Raw genomic sequence first — 27480 nt, forward strand, 5'->3', positions numbered from 1 at the left:
GGCTTGAACAGTCCACTGAAAGTGGAAAACTGATGTTGTAGGGTGGGAAAGTTCTGAATACAGATGTTTTTTGATGTGTGTGTGTGTGTGTGTGTGTGTGTGTTTGTGTGTGTGTGTGTGTGTGTGTGTGTGTGTTGTGTGTGTGTGTGTGTGTGTGTGTGTGTGTGTGTGTGTGTGTGTGTGTGTGTGTGTGTGTGTGTGTGTGTGTGTTTGTGTATTTACCTAAGTTGGTGTGAACCCCTTTGAGGCTCTGGTGTTGAAACAGAACCATATTTTTGATGTGCACACACACACACATTTTGAAATAGCACCATTTGTGAGTTTGAACATTGCAGTGTTTGAGGGTAATAATTTCTGCTATGATTTATGAATCAAAGAGCCAAATATTGTGGAAAAAAGGATTCAGTCCTTCGAATATATATATATATATATATATATATATATATATATATATATATATATATATATATATATATATATATATATATATATATATATATATATATATATATATATATATATAATATATATATATATATGTGTGTGTGTGTGTGTGTGTGTGTGTGTGTGTGTGTGTGTGTGTGTGTGTGTGTAGAGGTAATCTGGATTGTTTTGGTGATTAAAGTAATCACAATCCCTCTTGAAAGTTTTGAACACTTAAGTTTTCATCTAGTAAATTCTAAGATTGGATTACTTAATTTTATCTGATTTTATTAGAACAATCTGCAGATTTGATTGAATCAGAAAGCTCTAATCAACCAGATCTCTGCTTAACAAGCTGTTATATCTTAAATGTTGTCTTTGGCAAATGTGTACAAAGTTTGTTCACTTCAAGTTCTTGTTTTTGCATTTGACAAGCTCAGGTTGTTATTGGAAGTTATTATTTAATACTTCAATTTAAAACAACTGTTACGTCACTCTCTAAAAAACCACCACAGCCCATTGAAATCCAGAGTTCTGTCAGGAAGTTTGGTGGTCCTGAAGTTTTTGTTGAATCTGTGGTTTATTGTTGTAGATCATATTAATCTCTGATTAATCTCTGATTAATCTCTGATTAAGCGGATTAAATGCTTGGAGAGCTATGAGAAGTAAACTCTCAGAGGTCTAATTTACTAAGAAACACATCCTTATTATGCGTGTGTGTGCGTGCATGTGTGTGTGTGTGCGTGCGTGTGTCTGAGTGCGGCAGTGTTTGACTATAAAAAGGCACAGGTTGTACAGGTTGCTGCCCCACTGTAATCAGAGCCTGTGTTGCAAATTCTGGTAAGGGGATAAGTCAAACATTAGGTAATCAACCACACGGTCTCCTCTGTGTAACTAACATACACTCACTCACACTCATACACACACAACCTTCACACTGAGCACAGAAACAGTGCATTACGTCACGGCCGGCATTATCAGGTCCACTCTGTCTGCTTTCACACATACTAAAATATTAGCTCCAATAGTTTCTCACTGCAAGCACAAAGGGTGACGTCACTGCGGTCACTGGTGGCGAGGAGCTTCCTGAGAGGCTTTTTCTGTCTTTTCAGGAACTGGGGCAGAAAAGGACGGAGAGGCAGGACAAAGATGGACATCTCCTCGCTCCCTGTCAACTGCTCCTTATCCTCCTTCTCATGCCCCATCATTTCTCTCCTGTAGTGCCTCAACCAAAAGATGAAACATCCTGGTACATGGATTAAATCATCTGAGTAACAGATTAAAGAGTTGGCCCAAAAACATGGATCAAACTTTGCATCAAACGCAGACTTACTCTAACTATCATGATGACGTTTCTCCTCGTTGCATGTTTTCTCGTTTCATTTCTCTCGGCAGAAGCAGAACATGGAGGCTTGTTGTAAGGAATCTGCTCCCCTTGTTTTGCCATCGCTCCATTTTACTGCTGCTCCGCTCACAGACCACCGCACAGTAAAAGCTGATACACAGGAAGGTCAGGAACGTCTCTGGGGTTAGGAGGATCTCAGTGTTCACATTCAAGCTTGTGTCTGTGTGTACTTTGCTGAACCTGCGTGCTGGGCTTAATGTGAGTCTGATGCAGTCATGGCAAATCTATGAAGTCTAAACAGATATCTGAGAACAGGGGGGGGGGGGGGTAGTTTTGTTGACTAGCGGCTTCCCTTTCTTTTCTCTTGACAACAAATCCTCAAACCTGGAAGCGTACAGACACACAAATCAAAGAGCACCTGTGTCCAGAGAATGGTTCCCCCAAAGCTCCAACTTTTGGCCCTAAAGTTCACTCTGAATAAGCTTCTAGTTATTCTCCTCATAGTGTACAAATCCTTGAAATATCTAACTGCATCATTTGATTCCAACATAATTTTTTTAGTAGTAACGCTAGGTATTTCATTTATCATTACCAGCATTTGCTGATTGTAACGGATTATTGCATCACACCAAATACATCAGCATGAATATATAACAGCAACCTGCTCAGTGTTGGCACAAGAGCCTGCACAATAAATGCATCTGCTGAAAGACGAAGAAAGGAAAGGTTGCTGTTGTGCATCAAACAATACTAATAGACATTTTGCATGGTAAAAACCTGATTAATAGAGGATCTTACCCTGCATCAAAGAAGCTACTTGATCTTGAAGGCCAATTTTGCCTCATCAGGTGAGCAAGGTTTACAAATGTTTACATCTCGGCATGTGAACATATGATAAACAGCAGCAAACAGAAAGCTCTACTGCAGAGCTGTGATTTCTGCACACACTTGTTGGCATCACTTTTCCATCTTTGGAGGTGTTTTCAGTTTCTGGGTTACAATTTTGCCCCTCAAGAAAGAATTGTTAAAAAAGGTATTCACTGTCCAAACAAACTGCTGAAGTCTGTCTCCTTCCATACCTGTTCTTGGCTCTTTAACACGAAGACTTCAGACTTGGTTGGACCTTGTCCGCGTCCCAGAAGGGCCGTAAAAAAAGATTGATCTCCCCGCTAAGTGTTCTCAGCCTGAGCCAAATTGGGGACCTTCTGTAACGACACTTCTATAAAGAGGAGGGAGTTTAGCAGACTGTTTTTGGCTGCTCTCCCTCATTCCAGTGATTCTTCAGTGCCTATGGGCATTGGCACGATGAGGGGGGGCTGAGGCTTAGACACTGCTTCATCATACAGGGTCAGGCACCGCCTCAGGTGCACATGGGGAAACACTTAGCCTCTCTCTCATTGTCCAATATCTCTGTCTCTGAATTTTTCACGTTCTCTATTTCATCCCTCTCTTTCCCAGCTGATCTGATTGCACTAACAACACCGTGCACAGGACTCTGTGTGTTTGTGTTAAAATCATTAGCTTCACTGTGGTCCTCAGCACCATCTGAGAGGTGCAGTGGCTCTTTGATATTGTTGTTTTACTCGATATTATTCCGTGATTCTGAGGACTTGTACTGGCTGACTGTGTCTCCCCTGAACTCTGAAACCAGACCTGGTATGCTCATCAAACATTGGTTGTCTTTGGCAGTGGTTGTGACATTACTTTACCTGCTCAAGAAAAGAGAAAGTTATTCTACACCGACTGTAAATTACAACTATGGGACTTTTCCCTTCTCTCAGAGGAGACCATTTCTAAGGCAGACACGTCAGGTTTTCTGTTGAGCACCGGTCCGCATAAATCTCCCAAAATTATAGCCCCCTTCTATTTTTTTCATGTAGCTTAGCAAAAGGCTGGAAATCAATCCTCCAATTGAAGACTGAACCAGATGAATGAGAAGCATGGCTTCACGTTGCTCACAGACAATACTTACTGAAATAGACTTCTTTCTGGGTTACAGGAGACAGCTTTTAAGTCTTTTGATGTCAGTCAGGGCTAAAGATAAATGTGGCGTGTGTTCGGACGTCTCGCCCACAGGCCGGAGTGTGTGAGCCAGGTGTGAGCTAGCTGTGAAGTGACCCTGCCCTGCTAATCCTGTTTGCCAAAGATGGAGGAGATGACTCACGTCACGTCGGGTCCGGTCACATCCCTGTTTGGGGAGCTGGTGGGGACGGAGTGTCGGACCGCCTGCAGCCGAGGCGGGACCTGATCCAGGGAGGAACAATTGGCCACGTCACATTCTGTAAAGTATGTAAGTACACCTAAAAGAGCAAAACATGAAGTTATATCAGGGTTATAGAGCTGTTAGATTCATGGAAGGAGCACAAAATATATTTTCAGTGTCAGTTTTTCTAATCCAAGCACTTTATCCTTTTCACCTCTTCACAAATTTAGTGAAGCCATCCTTCATATCAGAGGGAACAAACCATGACTCATTTGGACTCACATCTCTTCAGGAGGGATTTGAGTCGTACATAAGTTTGGCTGAGAAACAATTTGTCTGAGATTTATTATTTCTTTAAGCAAATTCATCTTTTTTTTATTCCAGGGACATTTAGTCAGTGTTACTAAACATCTCTGTGATGAATTCAAGGATGACTCTGCTTCTACAGTGAGTAATATAGTTTATTGAAGGCTTGCTGTGTTAAATTCTTGATTCTGACAAGACCAAACCTCAAAACAGGAGACAACGTAACATCAAATCAATCTGTCACTTTTCCCCTTGGCCTCGTTGAGTCCTGCTCACCCTGTCAGGATTCTAATTTGCATCTCAACTCAAATGATCCCTCATGTTATGTCTGGCTGTACTGGATTGTATAAAGTTATGTCACCTGTGTTAAAAATCTGAGGATAGCGTTTGCAGTCATTAATTTTTCATAATGCCTATAACTTGTTAGCTGGCTGCATGTTTTTATGCTTGTGCTTGTTTTTAAGAGTCCCCGTGTTACAGTTTCTTGCTCTACTTGCAGCTAATCCTCCTCCTTTCAAATGACTGTAACAGCAGTTGTTGCACATTAAAGCAAATCACCTACCTAATGATTATTCTGCACTCGTTTCAGTCCGGCCACATTAGCTTATAGATTTCTCGGGGTTTCCTGGCGCTGGATTTGGTTACTCTAGAAAAATATATCTTGGACTTGTTCTTGGTCCATTGGGGGATAACTTTACTTATTTTATTAAAGTCCTTTTTATTTTTTTGGAGAACTGACTCTTAGCACTTAATTTGTCAGAAGGATGTTTTAACTTGAGATTAATTTTCCTTTTTTAAAGCCAGCCAATTTTATTTCACATACATTTAGTTAATATGCTCAAATTGTTTTCCCTCTTACGGGGTGTGTAGCCTCTTTTTAAGACTTGTCCAAGTCTGTGATGTTAATGCAATCACAGGCAATTTGTACTTCAACTAAAAAGATAATTCTTCTTTTAAAGACAAATTTATCTGGTGTAGTATTTTGCCTTTTAAAAGTATTATTTCCCATGTATTAGTGCCTGTCTTAGTGTTATTTCAGCTGACTTGGATGCAACCTGAGCTGCAGCTTTAGAGCTTTAAAGGATCCAAAATGCTAACCAGGCTGTAACACAGCTTTAAAATCAATGTGCAGGTTAATATTTTGACAAACGGAGGAAGAGTTAACCTTGAAAATCAGCCTAGCCCCGTCGACAGCTGTCACGTTACAACAACATCACTTTCCTCTGTTTCCCTTCTTTTAGCCACCGATGCTGCGCAGAGTCAAAAGTTTTTACAGGATGTCAGAAAGCTGCTTTAACAGCAGTTTGTCATCTCACTGAATCCCCTCTTCTCCCCTGTTCTCCCCTCTCCTCACCCCTCCTTCCCCTCCCTGCATATGGGATTCACATTTGGCTGCAGCGAACATTCTCTTAATGTGATATTATGATACATTATCTGAAGCCATTCACTGCCTGTCACCACCTCTCATGTGGACTGGAGCTGAGCGGAGCCAGAGGAGAGGCGGTCACATCGTGTCCAGGTGAGTTATGAGCATTTAACTCGACACTGTTCGCAGCGGGGATCGTTTACAGCGCCTGAAAGTGTAATCAAAATACAAACTGTGCTCATGTGAAGTCTCTCGCTCTCTGTCTCTGCAGGAGCCTGTTGGTGCTGGATTCGTTTTCACCCTCTCCTGCTGCCGGCTGTAAATCGCCTCTGTCGAAGGTGTGTGTGTGTGTCTGTGTGTGTATATGGGTGTGGGTGTGTGTGTGAGGGAACAGAAGGTGAGAAATTTGGGGGTCAGTCGAGGTCTTTCAGGTAATTGTGCTTCTTAAACTTTTGACCCACTAAGCCCTACTTAGTGTGGTGCTGCTCGCTCTCCTTATTTCCCCTGAGAGTTTGGACTCTGCATACCAGGACATGTATCTGTGTGTGTGTGTGAGCATGTGAACATATGCTCACACAGATCATGTTATTCTTTTTCACCTACTTTGGCATGAGGCTCTCTGTTATTCCCACACAGTCTGACCGCTCTGCTCTTATTCCATCCATCAATGAGAAATACATTTGTTTGTCATGTTGAACCTAAACCCCGATCCCCCTCCGCTCTGTCTGAGTGAAACATGTTGAAAGAATGCATCCTCGTCCTTAGACACAAAACGATGTGACTTATTTGTCTCTTGATTCTTTGCACATCCAAAAGAAGGATGACATTATCACAATCAGTGTCAAGTTTTGATATCATGCTGCTACAATCAGGGGAAAATCCTGTTTTTTTCTCTGAACCAGAAACTTTTTTTGTATGTTTTGAGGTCTAAATGACTCTCAAGTACAACATGTTTTTAAATTACCATGTGCTGATGCTGCTGCAGTAAGAGTTGCTGCTCTACATCTGCAACTGCTGCATGCTGTACAGATGCAAACACTTCTGAGCTACACATTTAAGATGCAGAAGTCCCAGAATGATGCAAACAAACTCTCCTACAGCAACTCCTGTGTCCTTGCTGTGAGAGATGTAACAGCTGTTTCTGGTTTAAAATCCTTTTCCATAAAAGCGTGACCTCTGCAAGGATCCTTTCAGTGATGTTGTCAGACACTCGGAACGATAACCTGAGGAAAAAACAGGAACGCACTTTGATCACGTTGTCATACTACAGCCATTTCTGCCTGTTTCACCACTGCTGGCTGCAGCGTCCTGCTGTATTTGTCATTAAGTCCCCAAAATATGCAAAGATAAAGCCAAGGTTAACAAACACAGGTGTGTTCCCCTCACACTGATCCTTTCACATTCCAAAAATAACTCCAGGAGCAGCAGAGTGACTGATGTAATACGATGCAATGGTTTGTAGACGTTGTGTTGGGAGCTTTGGAGAAGGTATGATGGCTTTTATCTCAGATTCACAGTGATGCATCGGAGTCTGTTATCTCTTTACAGTGTCTGTATTTGTGTGACATGTTTACTCTGCTGCTTTTGCTTTCTTTTTTCACAAAGACAAGAAAGTGAATGAAAAGGACGAATTCATGGACTGAAAATGTGGTAATTTTTTGCTTTTTCTGCACAGTTTTCTGTACTTATCAGAAATGATCTCTTCTTTTGGTTATGATTTTAAATATTTGCATGAAAAGTGAAGATGAAAATGTTTGTCCTGCTTTAAACCTCATTTAAACATTCTGTCTCTGTCTCCTTGCAGGTGGAGGATCCCCCAGCCCCAACATTAACTCTGCGTCCAACACAGATGTCCCCATTAATAGCCGACTGCTGAGGTGAGTTATTCAACCTCTAGTTTAACTCCTCTTCCTCCCCCCTTACTCTCGCTGCAGGAGTAAGTGCGTGAAGAAGGCCAGGGGGGCCAGTTGTTTTAAAATAAACTAAATCTGCTAACACTTTTATAACCCTGACCTCGTAAAAGCTGCTGCAGCTTTTGGTCAGCTCGCTCCTGATGGGCCGAGCAGAGCTGTCCGAGGCTGGAATTCCCATTTGCTGCTGTGGAGCGTGTCAGTGCGTCAGCTGGTGAGTGTGTGTGTCACACAGAGAGAAGAGAAAGAGGAAGGGCGTGTGATATATGACTGCTGTGTCACGATCCACATGTGACGAGCGTCCTCACAGGCAGAGCATCCAGCCTGCTCGGGCTCCGTCTCTCCCCTGTCAGAGGAAAAGTGTGAGAGTGGGACTGAGAAGAGGGAGGGAGAGAGGAGAGAGACAGAGGGAGGAGAGAAGAGCGCTCAGAGAATCAGTGTGTGAGAGAGAAAGAGGAGGAGAGGTAGGAGCAGGAGGAGAGAGGAGCTCTGTGGGAAACAATAGTTGGACAACAAATCCAGGGTTGCGTGTGGATCTCAGACTCTCTCTGGATACATCTGCTGTCCGCCTGCTGCTGAAGGTAAGAGCAAGCTCACCTCCACCTACACAAAGGACTCTCCTGCTTTCTTCATCCCTTATGGATACAAAATACCTACAGTTAGATCTTTACATACAGTAAAAGATGCTGGATTCAGTTAAAACTTGTACATGTTTGCTTTGATATAAGAGAAGCTGAAATAGGAACAGAATTCACAGCAGTAAAGGATTGTGCATGTAGGAACATAGTTTGGTGTTATTGTGCCAAACAGTTTGTAGGAACAGTATCCAGAAAAATGAACATCAGACTCAAATGAAGGATAAATGGAGAAAGAATGTTCTGAATTTGCTTAGAGTTGTTGCTTCAAACAAAATCCAAATCATGCTCCAATACGCCCATTAAAAGTTCTTGTTTGTGCTCTTAACATGAGAATATTGATACTTCAAATGTCTGAAAATATTACAGAGAGAATCCATGCAGAGACAGGTGAAGGATAAGTTATGTTTTTGAATTATTCTTTCAGCACTTTATGCTTTTACTCGAATAAAGCAGCTTGAAAGAGAGAGACCGTGTGGGTATACTTCAAATCATGTCGAGACCAGGAGTCGGTGAGGATTGCAACTTCTGCACGCCCGCTCTGCTAAACACAAGTTAAAGGGGCTGAGTTTTAACCAAAGAAAGCTGTTACACTTAAAAAAAAAAAAAAAAAGAGCTGGAATTTTACTTTGCAAGGGACGGCAGTTGCTCATGTGCATCTTGCTAAATCTACCAGTCTTTATGCATAAAATAAGGATTTGTCATCTGTAGATTTTGCAATAGGATCAAGCTATGAGAAATCAAAAAGTCTGCGGTCAAAAAAAAATGACAAAACTGTGAATAACTTGCAGAAAAAGGAGTGGCATGGCTAATCTGGATTAAATGAAGCAAACAAGGACAACAAGCTTGAAAATGTGACTTAATTATGAAGCTACCCTGTATAGATCTGCAGTTATTTAGGTTCTACAGTTCTACCATTTCATTTAGCAGACGCTTTTGTCCAAAGCAACATACAACACAAGCAAGAATTTAGACAGAAGGAAAACCTAGTTAGTGTGACAACAGCAATTCAAAAAAATCATCTTTTTCCATAAAATATTAAAAAACAACAGAAGAAGCAGACTTTAGCAGTACAATTTGCCCGTAGTCCACATGACTAAAAGAAGCTGACTTAAAATAAATGAAATATGTATTTTTATTTAAGATTGTAGTGAAGATTTTCATACTGTCTGTGCAGGAATGTGTGAGATCTTTCTATGACAGTTTGTGTAAATTCACAGAGTGAAACAGTCAATGCGTGATGCAAAGCCATAATAATTCAGTGTGTTTTACTGTAGCACACACATTCAGAGAAATACAGAGAAGTTAAAGCTCATGTAAGTGACTTCAGAAGGAGCCAAAGTCAAAATCAAACTGGCTTCAAATCTCAGGTGCTCATTCCTCCTCTGCTGCAGGTACTCTGAGTGTCCAGAACCAGCGAGTGGTTGTGATTAGGAAGCACCGTGACAAGATGTGTAATAGGAGGAAACATGTTTGTGTTGGCGCTGCTGGATTTGCTAATCAGGCACTGACAGCGAGGGAGGACGGAGAACTCACACAGCTCATAGTGTGTACGTGTGTGTATGTGTGTGAGCTGGAGCATGAGGTTAATCGCAGTGTGAATAACCTCACATATTGTATGGATATGTGTTTTACAGGTGCGTGTGTTCATGTCTGAGTGTGTGATTGACTTGGCCCACTCTGCTGGACCCTGAGGCTCCTAGCTTACACTGGAAGGAGATGATGACAGATATAATAGACTCTGTGGTAGGTAGGAAGGAGAGGAGGAAGCGGAGACCAGCTACCACTTCTATAGAGCTGAGGAGGAGAGGCAGTGCATGTGTGAGAACGAGACACAGAGAAGGTGTTTAAATGAAAAATGAAGTGAGTGAGGATAATAAGACAGGGGAAGAGGAGGAGAAGAAGAAGTTTGAGTGGGAGGAAGAACATCTGAGAAAGAGGCAGGAACAGAGAGTGCCAGAGAGGACGTGGAGGATAGAGGAAACGGAATGAAACTGAGACGTGTGAGAGGCAGAGGTGGGAAGTGAACACGTACAAGTGCTGTGTTAGGGTACTTAAGGAAAGTTTTCAGGTATCTTCCTTTCCTAGAATCTTTATTTTAAAGAAATTTTACTCTAACTCCTTAAATTTCGTGACATCAACATCCAGACTCTTTATGACAAATTTTGAAGATCCCACCTAGTGGAAATCAACTCGTCACATCGCAAAGATTAGATTGAGTGTTTTAGAGGCAAAGATGAAACACAGGGGGCAACAGAAGGATTGGAAACTGCTGATTTACAAAAATAATGAAAGTAATACAGACAGCTTTTATCTTTTATACCTGAAAATAATTGAGCATGTTATGAATACCCTCCTGATACTTCCCAGAAACATCAGAATAGCTAGCTTTTAATATTTTGCTGTCATATTTTAACAAGGACGCTGTGGTAGCCACCCTGTAAAGTTTGCAAGACATCAAAGACGGCATGCATAATGAGAGTTTTTATCTTTTTTACAGTGCTGCAGCATCAACGAGAGAGTAAAAAAATATTTAAGGGGAGCAAAAAAGAGAGAAGCTTTGTCTTTAGCTTGAAATTCATATATGTACGTGAAAGTGCCTCTACTCTGAATTATTGACTTTTATCAGCTGTGTTCACCCGTGAGCTCACCCCGACTTGTTGCATAAATTTAGCCAAGCGTCTGGAGGAAAATGTGACTTTTCGCCATTTATGCAGCTCATCCTAAAATGCTTAATTAAATATCAATTATTGCAATCAAATTTTAAAGAGTGAAAGAAACGGATGCACATGTCCAAAAATGTCAAATTGTCATGTTATTACTTATAAGACCATTACTTGAGAGTTCCAGTATCTTGTCCATTTATGGGCACTACCTGTTTCAAAAACAGAAAATGACACCACAGTGGTAAGGTCCAGGTTTTGTAAGATTAATATTTTAGGCTTTTGACCCTTTTTAAGATGAAAAAGCTACAGAGAGGCGGGAAATGTGACGAGGGGAAAGCAGAGAAGGGTGTCCAGGAAAAAGGCCGAGGCCAAGAGTCAAACCAAAGACCGATGTGATGAGGTCTGTGGCGTCTATACACAGGACATACGCTTTAACTGTTTAACCTAACCTGTAACACAGCTGAGGCTTTTATTTCTACCGTCTCATGTCAACTAATCCACTTCAGCAAAGAATGGCTGTGTCTGAGGGCGACAGTCTGACAAATGATGAGAAAAGAGGAAGGAAGATATTGAGCCCTCTTTCTTCAAGTCTCGACACCAGACGTGAAGCAGTTTGTTGGGTGAAAATATCGTCCGTGCTTTCGTCTGCACAGACCAAAAAATCCCGTTTATACATTCTGAGGAGGAGGAGTGGGAGGTGTGTTTGAAAGATCGCACATTCAGCCAGGTGTAGAGAGACAGCAATGCTCTGGCAGAGCGGCGCTCGGTTGGTTTTGTGTTTCATATTCACACACATACACACACGCGCACACACACACACAGGGCCCCTTTGTGAGTGTATTTATTTGGACAGTGTTGAAGCTCAGATAGGCAGTTCACGATGTCTCACTGCCGAAGGAATGTGCTTCTGACAAATGGATGCTCCGCACGAAACTGCAGGGCCATCGAGGAGATCCTAAACGCTGGCCTGCCAGACGAACATGTGACAGATCTGAGCTGCGCAGAATAACCTGAACCAGTGTGATAAAACAAACTGGCCTACGAGTCATCTTCAGTAGGATTGATTTGGTTTCATGCTTTGGTTTTCGCCCGCAGCTTCTCAAACGTTTCTGTGTTTTCACCATCAAGGCAGACTCAGGATTTGGGGTGCTTGTTTCATGACCTGACCCTGTTTTTAAAGCAAACATCAGAACAGCCCCACCCATAGTGAGAAATATAAAAATATGTGTATTTATACATTTCTGCCCTCTGTCTTCCCGTTTCGTCTCCATTGTTTCTGCAAACTGTAAAGCTAACACAAGCTTAGCTCCAGCTCACACAGCTGCCTGTGATTGGACGAACACTGCTCTCAAATCCACTCTGTTTGTCTTATCTTTACTGTGGGGAGATATATTTAGTGAGGGGCTTAGCTTTTAGGAGGCTGGCGTGTGGGGAGGGTAGCTGTGTGTGTGGGTGAGGAAGTTTGTGTGTGTGTTTCAGGAGCTGGCGTCAGTAGACAGTGGAAGAGCTTGGCACTCTGCATGCCAATCTGTGGATGTGTGTGTGTGTGTGTGTGTGTGTGTGGAGGACAGGTCTGTGGGTCCCCTCTCTCTCTCTGCAGTCAGGAATCTGCCCTTTAGTTTATTAAAAGCTGGTGAAACAATGGAGGGAGCAGGAGGAGGAGGAGGAGGGTGCAGTTATGATGATGTAGTTGGAGAGAAGCAGTGAGGCGGCGTCACAGACATTCACGATGGCTGAAAACATTCCCCCTCTCTACCTGTCCCCCCTCCCCGCTCTTTGATGCACCTGTTCTCAGTTTGTGGTGGCGGCGGCGGAGTCTATTTAACAGGTCGTTTTCACTTAGACAAACTCGTTCCCTGAACAACAACTGTGTACTCAGCTGCTGACTGATCGGCCCGGGTGATAAAACTGAGGGTCCCTCTGAAGATCAGGGAAACCAGAATTCAGACTTTAAAACTCCCAAATCTGCAAATCTCTTCCTCTGTTAATCTAAACTTCCATATTCAGCAAATTTCTCTCAAGTTTTATCACGATTTTGTATTCTTTAGATTTAGAATGCTTGACTGAACATGTTTTGCCACAGTGTCAACAGGTAGAGGTGAAATGTGTTGAAACATCTCTGCAGATTAGTTTGATTTGACGCGTAGTATCAGATACGAGTAAACTTTGCTTACTTGGAATAATTCACCTTTTTTATGGAGTTGATTTAAAGAAACAATGTTGTATTATTGATTAAATTGAGTGTTGACGCTCAGGTCCTCCAGATTGACATCCACCAATCAACAAAAGGATTAAATCCACAGCAGCTCCAGTCCCTTAACTGTTTACTTGTTGAACTCAGAGGTCAGAGAATGGTGTCGCTCCACTCTGATCAAGGTTCTGCTTGTATTGTCCACACATGCACACACTACCCATGGTATTTCAAAATAAAACTACAGAAAAGGATGTAAAAAAATAAAAACTGTTTTAAATTACCTTTCCCTGTCATCACATAAGAAACATGTATTCCTACAAATTATTATTAATGACAAACATAAACTTTTTGATTTGGCTCCTGCTTTAAGGATTTCACTGATTTGACTCAAAGAAGTCGATCCAATCATCTTAAATCAGATTTCAGACATGTCTACTTCTTTCTTGTTAAGAGGAGTCACTGATGTGTGTGGTTTGTAATTGCAGCAACTGATTTCATACTGTTTTCACACAGTTTCATGTGGTGCATGTGTGTGTCTTGTGTAAAAACAAAAACCCTGAAGTAAAGTGGAGAGCTGATATTTTTGAACGCCAACCGCTGCTCAGAACTGAAGCGGTTTCGTGAACCGTGAAATAGTTTTCTGCACACCATATGGCTGAAACAGTGAGGAGCATTCATGGTGACACTTTTAAAACACATTTTAGGTCATTGCTTCTCTTCTTTATCTTACCCTTAGGTCTTTTTTTCCTTATTTGTTTGAGTTTTTTCACTCATATCCCCAGTGTTCCGGGATCAAACCTCCCTCATACTCCACCCGTGTGTGTTCTTGTTGGAGGCTTCTCTCCCACCGCCTCTTAGAGACATCTTAATATCTGGTCTCTTGAAGCTCAGAATATCTACCTCATATCTCCTCATAAGTCCTAAAGCCTCAGGCCGGAGGGATGGGGGTATGTGAGGAGGGATTATTTTGTGGTTTTGAGGTTTGGCTCCAGAGTATCTGCAGACTTCTTCTTGAACGATCTACCTCTTGGCGGTGCTGAATCCACAAAATGTGATTTTCTCTCTGACATTTGATACAAGTTTTATGAAGCGGTGAATGCAGATGTAGAGATTGGTCCACACTAATATTATGTGTAGTTACATGTAATGCACATGTTTCCATAATTTCATCCACCTGTGGGCCTCCAGCTTTGGCTCTCTAATTAGTTTTTGAGTACCGGGAATTCCACATTGATCACTTTAAGAGGAGAAGTCTGAATGCTTCAGATTTCTGAGTCGTTCTGCCAAATTAGGAGGAGAAGCGGAGCAAATTGACGAACTCAGCTAGCTGCCAAAAGGAGCTGTTAGGACTTTTTTATTCTTTCAAAGCAGGAAAGGAATTAATGTAACACTGCTTGGTTCAGTTTAAATTTAGCATCAACTGTTTGTCCGTTCAAGAAGACTTTAGCACGGCTATCCAACCAGCTGATCGCGTAAACATTGCTTCCTCCATCATCAGGCACCTCAGTTACTTTGTGTGTTTGTTTTTTGTGTTTCACAGGTTGTATTCTCATCCAGAATATCAGCTGCATTATATTTCTACCTAATTTGGAAATACAGTAACAGAATATGAATCCAGTTTACATCATAATCAAGTTTGTAAGCATAGCAGCCAATATGAGTTTTGATGGAAAGAAAACAGATATTCCTGGCTCACATTCTACGCTTTTGCAGCATCTGGGTTCAGCTAGTGCTATTTATAGTCTAACAGAATACAATTTGTTTACATTAAGTCTCTATAAATAAGTTTCTCCATATGAGTTTAGATAAATATTGAGATATTGAGTTCTTGGATTGACTTTTTAACTTTCCGCAGGAGCTTTTTTTTTACTGCGTCCAACCTCTACATGCTCAAAAAAAACAAGAAATATCTTGTGTAACATCTTGCGTGACACATTTATGGATACCCCCAGACTCTCAGACAAGACAGCTTATCCTAATATCTTTTTTTTTTTTAATTAACCACACTGCAACATCTCTTTACACGAGCTCTAATGATTCAGTTATGGACATCAGGATGGTCAATTCAGGACGACCAAACGTACAGCATGGACTCTTGTACGGTTGCCACAATCTCATTCAATTCATACCTGGTCACATACCTCAAACTAAAACTTATCTCAACATGTCAGATCAGATTAAGATAAATGAGAAACGGGGGACAGGGTGGCCTTGCCTTCCAGGAATTCGAACCGCCTCGCCAAATGGAAAGTCTGACCGTCTGGTCGGAGTCGCGTTGGACCGAGCTGGGCCTGGCAGTGCTCATTCAACGATCGTCAACAAGAGAAGCTGTTTACTGAAAATTCTCCTCATGAGTAATTCTTAGTGATTGACTCTTGCTTTGTAGAGCTCAGCTGCCAACAAACCTCATCTATTCTTCAGTTTGAAATCAGAAAGCCCTCAAGGTGACGCAGAGTTTTGATCCAATGTTCCTTGCGAAGAGAACCGCTGAAGATCAAACAGAGGAAGTGGAACAGAAAGAAACAAATAATTAATCCGAGTCAAGGATGAAGGACGAAGTCAGGGAGGCAGAAACAAGGAGGAAGTTTGGAGAGGATACTGAATATGGAGCTCAGTCATGGATTGTTTTTGTAGTGGTTTCAGAAGTTTGATTGGACAATGGGACAGGTTCCAGGAAAGATGTAGCCTGTTCTTGTCTGTCTGTTTGAGTTTGTGCATCGTTCAGCTCGGATGAGATGAGGGTACTGTTGCCCTCCTCCCATCTGAACCTTTCAACCTCCTGTGCAGGAGAAGCAGCGAGGCACCACACACTCAGTGAAACACTCAGAGCTGTAATGAACTCACTCACTCAGATAACATCTCCTTTTAATATCCCAAAAGCCCCCGGTATCTGAGCCAGCTGCCAATCGCTGCGATGTATTGATACTGGCATTCAAAGCTGGAGCATGAGTCATCAGAGAGGCGTGATTAAGATGTGTAGTCACCTTGTAGTGAGGAATGTCCTTGTTTGCATGAGAATGATGTTAAAGTCTGACTGCCTTCGTCGGCTGCATAACAAGCAGACGATAATCAATAGAGAATCATCTCTCTGCTCAACATTAGGAGGTTATTCTGTGGGATCGTCTAGCCAGCTGAGATAATCGTTCATCAGAGGACGGAGCTGGCTGCAGACCAGAGTGACAACATTTGGCTCGTCCTTGTGTTTAAAGGTGGATCACCTCTGCCGATGTGTTGTTTGTTTTGCTCCATTGGAATCACCAAGAGCTACAGAAACACATTTTGGGGGAAGTTTAGTGATTTATGGGAAAATAGTGGAGATGTTTTTCTTCTGTCACCATTTGCAGGGTTACGTATTCATCTGTTTTCATACAGTGTTCATTAATCATCCACTTAGCCATCATGTGTTGCCCTTCTTGTTCTGTAAACTGACATTGATTTCCTTTTCCTCAAATGTAGTTTGTGTTTTGTTGCTTGTTTCTGTGTTTTCTTCTGTTTCCTGTTGTATCTGTGTTTAGTTTCTTCTGTGCGTTTCCCTCCTTTTTGATTGCACTCTTTAGTTTTACCTGTGTTATTTAAGCCTCGGTGTGTATTTAGTCTCTGTGTTTCCTCCCTCTTTGGCTAGTATGTCTCGTCACAGCTGGGATTCAAATTTTATATAAAGAAATGTATTCCAAAAAAATAAAATTAATAAATAAATAAACAAATCCAAAAACACTGTATGAGGTGAATGGTTGCAAAGAGGGTTGATGAACATGTGTGACAGAGACACGGGGGAAACTAAAGAGTGCAATCATAGAGGACTGAACCATAAGAGCTGGATGAAAAACTTACCTTATCAGGTTTAGTTTAAGCATTTTGGTGAAATTCAATTCTGATGAGAAATTCTTGGTTTGTGCACACAGCCTCAAGTGGACACTTTAGGAACTGCAGCTTTTGCACATCTGCAACAGCAGATGATGCTGCATGTGTCTTTTCCCATGTGGATGTCTGTTCTTCTGATTTAGAACATGCAGCACCACAGGAGTTCCTCGAATTCAGGGACAACACATTTTTCATTGATGAAGACCATCTTAGTTGTGATGAAGTTTCTTATTTGGACTCTAACACGTCTCTTGGGTCTGGTGGTGGATGGGATACCTCTGCCAGATTATAGACAAGACACTCGTTTTAAACTTCTAAAATGTTGTTTTGGTTATTCTAGTTCATGATGTCCTTACTTGGGGCATATTCCAAATGATGACTGTGTACCACATACTTAAGTAATGTGCAGAAAACCTGGAGCCCATTTGCCTTATTCCATCAAAGCGGTGCAGGTTGTTCTGCGGGTGTGTTTAATTAAGCAGCAACACACTCCATGAGGGCAGATACAGGGGGCTCTTTTTGGTTCCTGCTTTGAAGTCGCTTAAAGAGGTTGACTTGAACATTTTGGGATTATTGCATGAGTCATATCTTTGCATACTTGCTGCAGCACCTGGTCTGAGTGTGTTGCACACAGGACGCCTCTATCAGTAAAGCTGATGTAGAACTTGTCTGCATTAATTCACTGGTTCTTCCACAGCTGGCAGTGCTGGGGGTGCTGATGTATCCTTGCTGTATGAGACCACCTGCAGTCCTGAGAACACTAAATCGTGGTCTATGTAAACCCTGCCGCACATGCTCGATGGGCCAACCAAACATCTCAGGGAGTATTTATTTGAACAGGTCAAATGATACTTCGGTTTCTCTCAGGAGGAATGTAAAGGTTAAACGATTCCCTGAGTCAGAAAAAGAACAGTCTGGACTCAGGGTGGAGGTTTTATCCAGAAGAAGCATGGAGAGGGTTTCTCTGGACTTGTTGCTTTCTGAGGCATGCAGGGATGAGGTTGGATGCTAGAATATTTCTGTTTCAACTTTACTAAACTCTCCTGCTGAATGGAGCAGCTTCTGCCAAAGTCAGTCTTGTGCATTCACTCCTTCACTCCCCAGGTAGCTTCATGAGACTGGTGATAAAACATTTTAAACAAGCCTTCGCTGATTTAACTTCAAGTTCTTAACAAAGTCTGAGCATTTTCAAACACTTGAACACAAAGTGGATTTAGTGCATAAATTCCATCAGTTTTTATATGTAAAAACAACTCCTGAACTTTAACTCTGATCGTTACCTTCTCCCAATCCGCACTTAAACACAGTCTCTAATTCACAACACATTGCCTGTTCTCCAACCTGCCCAGCCTCAATGCACTCCTGCTTCACACGCAGCTAATTATCAGGAGGACAATAAAGCTACGGAGCTGGAAAAAGAGAAGGAAAGATGAAAACATGTGAGCGTGTGCAGCAGGACTGGCAGAAGGTTGAGACTCATGAGGGGGTTTGTGGGGAGAGCGATTTGTTTTAATGAAAAAGTCGTTCCTGCAGAGAGGAGAGGGCCCGGCTGCAGGCTGTTTGTGCATGGCTTAGGTTTCTGCTCTGTAATAAAAGCACAGGGAGTTGTGTGTATGTGTGTGTGTGTGTGTGTGTGTGTGTGTGTGTGTGTGTGTGTGTGTGTGTGTGTGTGTGTGTGTGTGTGTGTGTGTGTGTGTGTGTGTGTGTGTTGTGTGTGGGTAGCTGTGCAGGGGCGACTGAGGGATAAAGGAGACGATGTAGGCAGCCAGGTTTGAAGAAACACACGGACACATCAAACAGCAGATCATGAACACTGGCAGACTGGTCTGCGAGAATCTGTCTGCAGGGACGTGTGTGATCTTCCTGTTGGGTGGAATAATCACTAACACACAAAACACACTGCCCACACACACAATATTGTTTCTTTTCTGGTCTTTATCACTTCATTTTCCCACTCAGGCTTTCCTGTTTGCCTTTTCTTACAGACTGTGGGGGATGGAGCGACTCGACGAAGACACCCTCCTACAACCTGTCTCCCTACAACTCCACGACCTCCAGCTGGAAATACGAGACAGAAACAAATAAAGAAGAAGAAGTGAAAGCTTTGGGAAGATTTCAGAGAGAAACCTTGAAGGAGGAGGTAAAATAAGAGGACAGACAGAGGCGAGGGGAAGTTTCGGACTCTCCTGAGGGAGACAGAGCCTCGGGCCGTCCCCATCATGTCGCTCTCTGTCAGGCCCTCGTCGGGCCTCCTGCTGGTTCTGATATGCTGCCCCCTGCTGGGCCTGGTCCAGTCTGCCAGCAGCAACAAGGCGAGCGATAATGCACACCCACACCTGGGGGACTCTGATCCTGAGCGCTGCATGAGGCATCACTTTGTGGAGACCATCACACACCCCATCTATAAATGCAACTCTAAGGTGAGACACGGCTAAAATATCTGAGCTCTGTTTGAGTTTCTGCACAAGAGCTTTTTCTCCTCTCAAATATTGAAAATGTTCCTTAATGTCTTCACCTTTCATCCCTCTCATCATCATCATTTCTCTGTTTCTGAATCTGAGTCCATCAAAGTTCAACAAATAGTCCATCAAAGATTAACTAATAGTCAATTAAAAGCAGATCAATTGCAAACGTTTTGATAACCATTGAATCATTTTGGAGATTTTTCTCATGAAGATGTCAAACATTTTCAGGATCCAGATTCTTTTGTGATGAGTTTCCCAAATGTGGACAAAAAATGTGTCAAAACTTTTCTTTTAACCTGCCAGCTCCGACTTAATCAGTTTGGAACAAGAAAGAGAAAAAAACAGCATGAGCAGCCAGCAGCCTGCACTTGATGTTGCTTTGACATTAGTTTAAGATACCTGAGTTGTTGTTTTTGATATGTGCTCTCTGATCATGTCAGATTTGCCTGTACTAAAAGCATTATCGGCATTCTTACAACACCTCTGACGTCCAACAGCTGCAGAGATTATTTTTGACCTTAATGGATCTGATGTCTGCTGTTCAGTTTCATTTTTTTTATAAGGATATTAAAAGTTGCTGCAGGTTTCTTTCCAGGTTGAACTTAGCGGATGATGTGCTAGTAACAAATTTAGCATTTTGAAGCATTAAGGTGCACATTTAGGTGTCAAATTTGCAGACAGGGCAGCTTGAATCAGAAGAATACTTCCTGGAGCATTGATCTTATAGAGTATTGATAATCTCTAAAAACAGTTTAACTCCAGATCTCATTTATCAACTAGAAAATCACTCAAGGGTGCAGACCTACGCCAAGCATGCTGTGGTTGTGTCGCAACACTGAAGTCCTACTTTAATGTTATACTCCCTTTCAGCAGACTGTCTGCTACAATTTGGTGTTAGTTGCAGGTTTGTACCATAATTTGTTACCAGACTGTTGAACATTATGATGATCCAGTACATATTTCATATTCTGGATCTCAGTATCCAGAATATTGCCAGGATCTGGATCATACTTTTACATGTGTCAGAAATTATGGTGACCTTGTCTTGTATTGTTTTGCAAAGCAATCCGACCATTTATGGTGGAGTTATATACACATATGATGAAAACGGCCCTATCTCACAATGATAAAGAATCCTTTAAAAAAAATCCTGGATTCAGACAGTGATCCAGATCACCTCCAAAATTAAATCACTTCTTTCTGATCTCATTTTGAACATTTTCTGAAAATTTCATCAAGATGCATTGGTTAGTTTTTGAGTTGTGTTGTTCACAGACAAACAAACCGACTAACTCTTCCAAAAACATAACCTCCTTGGCAGAGGTAAAAATGAAAGCAGATCTTTCTTTTTCATTTAAATGTTGTATTGACTCAAATCATTTCAATATCAGTACGTACCTTATAAACTGCTCATATCATGACACATCAAGTTTTAAACACAGACTTCCTGGAATATGAGCTTAAGTTAAGTGGGAAAGACTTGAGCGTACCCCTCCTCTTATTACTAAATGTACAGACATTAAAAAGTAGTATAGATCTTATCTTTCTCCTTCAAACAAACAGACACTGCTGGGGGATGGTGGTGGTGGTGGGGTCCTTTGAGAAATGAGTTCCTGAATTTGCTCCGAAATGCCTCAAAACTATGACTCATCTCTGTCTACAGAGCCTATAATGCTGAAACTGAAAATCTGAAGAAAAATACATGCATTTTTTCGTAGCATTGCTTTTTGGTGCAAAAAATCTCAGAGGCTCTGGATTCGATGAACCTGGAGTTTGGAGCTGGTTCTTTCTTCCTGTCATTAACTCACGAATGAAAACCCGCTGTAAGCCAACCTGCCTCTCTGTGGTCGCCCGCTCAGTTCTGGCCACGAGCTGTTGAAGGTAACAGAGCCGCTCTACCTGACAAATGAACTCAAGTCTTTCAAACATGAGGGAAATGATTTCTTCCAAAGCAAACCACCAAACACACCCAGATGAAAAAAAAAAACCCTCAGACAAGAATCGAGAAGTCGTTTATCTCTCCCACTTTTTCACTTTCTCTACTCGTGTTTCCCTATTTCCCTAAAAGTCTCGTCTGCTCAGCCAATCCAACGTCTCCTTTCCTCTTTACCTCACTTTATCTCCATCTCCCAGTCATTTAGACGAGTCACGCTTGGTTTGTTTTGGAGTGTGTGTGTATGTGAGTGTGTGTGTGTGTTGGACAGGGGCCACGCTGCAGACATACTCTGCACCTCAGCTGGGACTCAGATTTGGCCGAGGCGGACGCCTTGCTGCGGCTCCAGAGTCAGATGAGCTGCAGAGAGAGAAAGGAGCTGCCCTGAATCCTCCCGTTTCTCCTCTTTAAAGTGTCAGAAAAGTTTGTGCACACACAGATTGTGTGTGTGTTAATCACAGCGAACATGTGACTGTTACTGAGCAGAGGGCCGTCAGCTCTCCCTCTCCTCTTTTGTTGAGCAGCCTGCAGTTGTTCCGCTCGCGTGTCTGATCACTTCTTTGGTCTTTTTTTACTTTTCTGACTCTGAGTGCAGCGAGCAGGTGGCCAAACCACAGCTCTGCTGGGCTCTGCACAGCTCAGGGCTGAACACACTCTCAGCATGAGTCTGCTTCTCTGCTACAGTTCACTGAGAGCTAAAAGGACTCCCAGCTGAGCGCCTGTTTCTACTCCTCTCTGTGTTTCACTCAGCACAGAGTCCACCTGGATCAGACTCTGCTCTCCATTGGCAAGTTTGAGAGCTTCTTTTAAGAATTTCTGGTTGTGGTGGAGATTTGAAGAAACCTTTGTCAGAGTGAATAACAGACAATTGGATTTGAGTCATAGAGGCTTGCCTCAAGTTGCAAATTTGACGACTTGCAACTCAACTCGACTTGAGGGTAAAAAACTTGAGACTCGACTTGACTTGAAAGACAATAACTACAAACTCAACTTGAGACAAGCAGAGTCAGAAAACTTGTAGCATTTTCACCATGCTATAGGTTCATGCTTTTATTGATTGATTTGATTGGAGACAGGCGTGTAGTGATATCACAAGCGCACAAGCAACCAATGGGCTCACACAACACAACACAGTGCGGTTGTTAGCTAATAATGGCGACTGCCCCCAAGCCTGTAGCCAGTTCTGCTGCTCCAAAAGTTGAGCAGTTTGCGTTTAAGTACTTCCACTCGAATGGAAAAAGGAGGGACGCGCAATGCAAGATACGCAACGCTAAAACAAACAACAAAGAGGAAACAGCGTCCAACTTTATCTGCCATTCAAAGACAGCACACGAAGCCAAGGAAGTGAGACAAGCTAACATGTTAGCTTATAGTCTAATAGTGCACTATTAGGAGTGTGTGCATATGTTTGTTGATACTGTTTTGAACATTGTTGCTCATAATAGGACGAACAATTTCAGTCACCACTGTTGCAAACATTGATATAGGCTACTGTAGCTGATGTGACTAAATAAATAATATCTATTAGGGATGCACAATATTATCGGCACAATATCGGTATCGGCTGATAAAAGCTTAAAAACACGTTTATCGGTATCGGCAGATATGAAAATTTCTGCTGATAGGCACAGCCAATAAGGTGCTATTCAGTTAGGATTATTATTATTTACCATCTGAAAAATAAGCTCCTTAAATAAAATGAAGCACTTCATTTATTTGCACTGCAGAGCTCTGTGTCTGTCACCAGGTTGTTACAGTAGCTCTAAAATAATCAAATGCAACTTGGTTATGTTTAAAAATGCATTGTACATTTAAAGTTCATATGATCCAAAGAATTTTTTTTCTGGATTTCAATACTGAATGTCTTGAGTTTGAAAAAACAATACATTTCTTATTTATGGTAAAAACTGTTTCTTGTCTTGTTTTATGTGTGTTTCTTAGACTAATAAGACTGTCACAATAAGAGTAACATATAAATTCCACTACAGGATAGACTTAGCTTTCTTTACAGTGAAAAAAACAAACAAACTTGTGATTATCGGTATCGGTATCGGCCAAAAGAGGTTTCGATATATCGGCATATTGGATATCAGCAAAAATCCAATATCGTGCATCCCTACATTATAATATTAAAAATTATGGTTTAATCCATGCAGAGTTGTGGACTAATCTGCATGGTATTTTTTGACATTTACTTTAGGGAGATAGGGTTTCTCTCTTCAACATATAAACCTGAGATAAAACCTGTGACTCGGCTCGACAACCTTGTGACTTGACCTGACTCGACTTGATAAAATTTGTGACTCCACCTGACTTGACTTGCTCACAACAGAAAAACTTGAGACTTGGACCAAATGACTTGCTACTCCCCAGGGACTCGTACAATTGTCTGGAGAATAAGGTGGCTTTCTTTGAGTGAATTCAAGTTTCTGCAAAATCAACTTCCTGCTCTACAAGACTTAATAACTATCGCCTCTTTGTTTGTTTGGAACCTTGGGAGAAACTTCTGCAAGGAACAGAGACTGTTTGATACTGTTATTTCAGCCTGAAAGTGTTCCCCTTTTCAGAGGGTGGTTAAAAATGAATAAAGTGATAGATATGACTTTTTATGATCGCCTGATCATGAATGAGAAAAGGAAGAGGCGTCAGAGGAGGGACTGTCATCATTTGACAGCCTGATCTTCAGCCGGTACAAAGACAAATGGTCTTAAAGTGGCGACAACACTCCACTGTGCATGTGTGTGTGCTTATGCGTGTGTGTGTGTGTGTGTGTGTCACCCTGTGGTGGCCCCAGACAGGCTTCTGTCAAAGTGGGAACACGGGTGGCGACACACAGCAGCTGACAGGAGGACATGACACAGGAGTCTGTTTAGGGAGCGACAGGAATGTGGTGACACACGGAGGAATGTCAGCCGGACACCACAACACTAATCAGGCCACAGGACGTGTGTATGTGTGTGTGTGTATCAAACTGTGGCTTGTTTCCTGAACAGTAAAGGTCATAACAGATCCAAAACAGAACAAAAAAATACGAATAAAGGATTCAAGGAAGAGTGACTCTGTATTTTCCTCTCTGTGTTTCAGATGGTTCTCCTGGCTCGCTGTGAGGGTCACTGCAGCCACACCACGCGCTCCGACCCCCTCATCTCCTTCAGCTCAGTGCTCAAACAGCCCTTCAAGAGCACCTGCTCCTGCTGCCGGCCGCACACCTCCAAGCTGAAGGCGGTGAGGCTGCGCTGCGCCAGCGGGATGCGCATCACCGCCACATACAGATACATCCTGGCCTGCAACTGTGAGGAGTGCAGCTGAGCAGGACGCAGCTTCCTCCTCCCTCTCCCTCGAGACTCTAAAGAAGCAGATCCCTCTGGCCTCGAGCCGGGCCCTGCTTGTTGTTTTCCTGAAGAGACAGTTTGGAGCTTTCTCCCTCCCTCCCTCCTTCTACTCTCAGTACCAGGCCAGACACCACAAACTGCTGCTCCCAGGGGCCCTCATAGCCGAGACACTCATTACAGGCCTCTGTAACTCATAACACACATGCTCACAAACCGCAGAGGTCCTTACAAGTATCTGTGAGCACTTTCTGCTACAGCTTCATAAAAACCACCTCAGAGCGTCCTACAACGAAGAAGGACACAATGAGGATCCACACCACGTTTACTCACCTAATAACGTTTTACACGCTACCTGCAGACTCTGATCCCAGCGTGTAAAACATGAGCGAGGCTGACGGAGGAGGAATGAGACGAGGTTGTAAAGGAGACCGAGGTTTAAGACTGTTTGGAGGCCAACGGTGATTGTTTTCTGTGTTATCTCTGTGAATCTCTGTGAATCCCTGTGAAACCGTAGCTTCTGCCGCTTCCGCCTGTCCTGATGACATGTTCAATGTTTCAACGCACTCTGCATCGGTCTGAAAGTCCTGCAAACAGTTTGCACACACTCTGGATAATATCTGCAAAATATAACTCCCTCATTCAGTCTGTGTTTGTGTCGTTTATCTGAATAAAGGAATGAACAACTCACCTGTAAATCTTCCCACTGTGGTTCCTTTGGTTAAAGAGAATAAACCTGAATCTGCCTGAGACGATCATTGAAGTATGTAATCTGACAGCTTTGTTTTTGAAAACACGCACACTCACATATTTATAGAGTCAAACAGCAGTTGTCTTTGGTGTGTGTGAAGCAGTAAAATCTACACCTCTGCGGATGGTTCAATCCTGACAAACTCTGACAGCCCAGCCGCTGCCTCACACGTGAATTTAATAAAAACATTTTTCCTGCGACTCTGGAGATTAATCTGCGTCTCTGAGCTGTCTCCTTTCACTGTGTGTCTCCTTCATCAGCACACACACACTTACACTCACACATGCTCACACACAGAGAGAGAAGGAGGATTATTTGGAGACAGCTGAAATAAAGTGTGGAGCTTTTTTGAAGGAGACCCCATCGAGCCTTTAGACTCTCAAACATCTTTATGATGTTCAGTTTCCGTGTTGCTGGTCGTTCAGGTGTGTGGGAGCCTCACGCTGTGTTTTATGGCCCTCTTCACACCAGCATACTTATATCACATTAATTCATCTCCGTTTTAATCATAACCATCCTAGTGTTTCAAAAGAATCAGAGCCAAAAGACGTCTGACTGCGGAGCTAAGTCACATCTGTGTGTTTAACATTCCATCAAAGCGCCAGACGTGAAACGTGGACAGCCGCCACATTTTTCTAGACTCCACCTTGGTTTGTGTTCGAGCTGTCAGCACGCACTTTGCTGTGAAAATATGAACGGGGCTTTGATTAATGAGCTGGTTGGCTTCAAAGAAGCTGAAGAATATTAATGAGTCGATGATGTGAGAGCTAAACACATATTTTCATACTTTTAGAAGATTTCAGGTAATCAAGAATAAGGAAACTCAACGCAAGTTGGGGGCTGATGGGAAAGAGAAGGAATCAGAAAGTTTGGAAGGGAGTAGGCTATTATTCAGGATTTATAGAGAATAAGCTGAGGAGGCACCCAGGAGGCTCTTGAGAGAAGAATTTGAAGGACAAACGTCAATCTGGACTCATTTAACGACAGGATGCGTGAGATAAAACACAAATGAAGCTTTACTCACACTTGTGTAAGACTCCTGAAAACTTCCTCAAGCTTTGGGATGAGCTGCATCAACCTGGGGGGTAATTCCGGCAGGAAATGCTGCCTGTGTCATGTGACTGCCCGGTGCGAACGTGGTTGGAGCGACACACGTGACAGAAAAATGAAAACATCCGAGGTTAGAGAACGAGAATCGATAAGATGGGAATCATGAAGCATTTATTTAATTGCAAGAAAAAACACCGGAAATCTAATAAGATAATAAATAAAATTGTTTTTTAGACTTAATGTGAGCAACATTAACATAAAAAGCCCAGAAAAACGTCTCATTTCAAGATATCAAAAGACAGATAGCCTATAGCCTAAATCCCGAAAAATGTTAATACTTCAAGAAAAGTGTCTCAAGCATTCAAAAATAATTCTTGTATTAAGAAACTTTACAGGGAACTTTTTCTTACCCCACTGACAGATTAGTATTATTTATTTATGTATTTATTTGTTTATTTACAAAACGTCAGGCTTTATTTTTGTGTATTTATATATCAATATATTCAATTTCCCTCGACCTTTAATGTATATTGAGTCTGGTAAGACAAATTTTACCAAAAATTAGCCGCAAACACTTCATCAGACTTCAGTTTTTTAAGTAATCAAAATATTTACAGCTTCAACCAAACTATATGCAAATATAAGATCAAGAAAAAGAGAAAACATCTGATAAATGAATATCAAATAAATGAAAATGTCTGATAATGAATCAAAATATGAGGAAATATTTGAGGATCCTGACAGTAGGTGATTTCTGATATAGAGTGAACTCTGTATGCCTCTAAAAGGGAACTGAAATCATAGATTACAGAAACTATCATCCTGGCACACTGCAAAAAACTAAAATCTTATCAAGTGTCAATGTCTGATTTTCTGGAAAAAAAGGGAAAAAAAAGAAAGAAAGAAAGAAAGAAAGAAAAAAGAAAAAAAAATGTTATTTTAGATGTGATATAAGCTACATTCACCTGACCTTTCCAGAAAAAATGTCTTATTTTGAGATATTCACAGACTCTGAACAAATGAGCTCTGAACTGCTGGTAACA

The 27480-nt window shown here is 41.9% G+C and overlaps 1 protein-coding gene across 2 annotated transcripts; it reads left to right on the forward strand.

Moving 5' to 3' along the window:
- Positions 1 to 5662: 5662 nt before the first annotated feature.
- On the forward strand, positions 5663 to 25554 carry ndp (norrin cystine knot growth factor NDP). Of its 2 annotated transcripts, XM_074695139.1 has the most exons (6): positions 5663 to 5796; positions 5915 to 5981; positions 7249 to 7293; positions 7448 to 7520; positions 18895 to 19329; positions 24392 to 25554. In XM_074695139.1, the coding sequence occupies exons 5-6, from the start codon at positions 19129 to 19131 to the stop codon at positions 24614 to 24616; spliced, it is 426 nt and encodes a 141-aa protein (XP_074551240.1). In that variant the 5' UTR covers positions 5663 to 5796; positions 5915 to 5981; positions 7249 to 7293; positions 7448 to 7520; positions 18895 to 19128; the 3' UTR covers positions 24617 to 25554. The 2 variants fall into 2 exon arrangements, with proteins under 2 accessions (XP_074551240.1, XP_074551239.1); XM_074695138.1 differs by lacking the exons at positions 5663 to 5796; positions 5915 to 5981; positions 7249 to 7293; positions 7448 to 7520 and adding an exon at positions 7799 to 8134.
- The last annotated feature ends 1926 nt before the right edge of the window (positions 25555 to 27480 follow it).

Source organism: Halichoeres trimaculatus, unplaced genomic scaffold, assembly GCF_033239565.1.
Source record: "Halichoeres trimaculatus isolate MK-OKI-2021-1 unplaced genomic scaffold, fHalTri1.1 fHalTri1_scaffold_19, whole genome shotgun sequence".
NCBI lineage: Eukaryota > Metazoa > Chordata > Actinopteri > Labriformes > Labridae > Halichoeres > Halichoeres trimaculatus.

What these genes read in the sequence shown, in the direction of transcription:
- ndp (XM_074695139.1), top strand. Translation starts at nt 19,129, where the DNA reads ATGTCGCTCTCTGTCAGGCCCTCGTCGGGCCTCCTGCTGGTTCTGATA. An exon ending in TCTATAAATGCAACTCTAAG is followed by an intron (nt 19,330 to 24,391) that starts GTGAGACACGGC and finishes TCTGTGTTTCAG; the next exon opens with ATGGTTCTCCTGGCTCGCTG.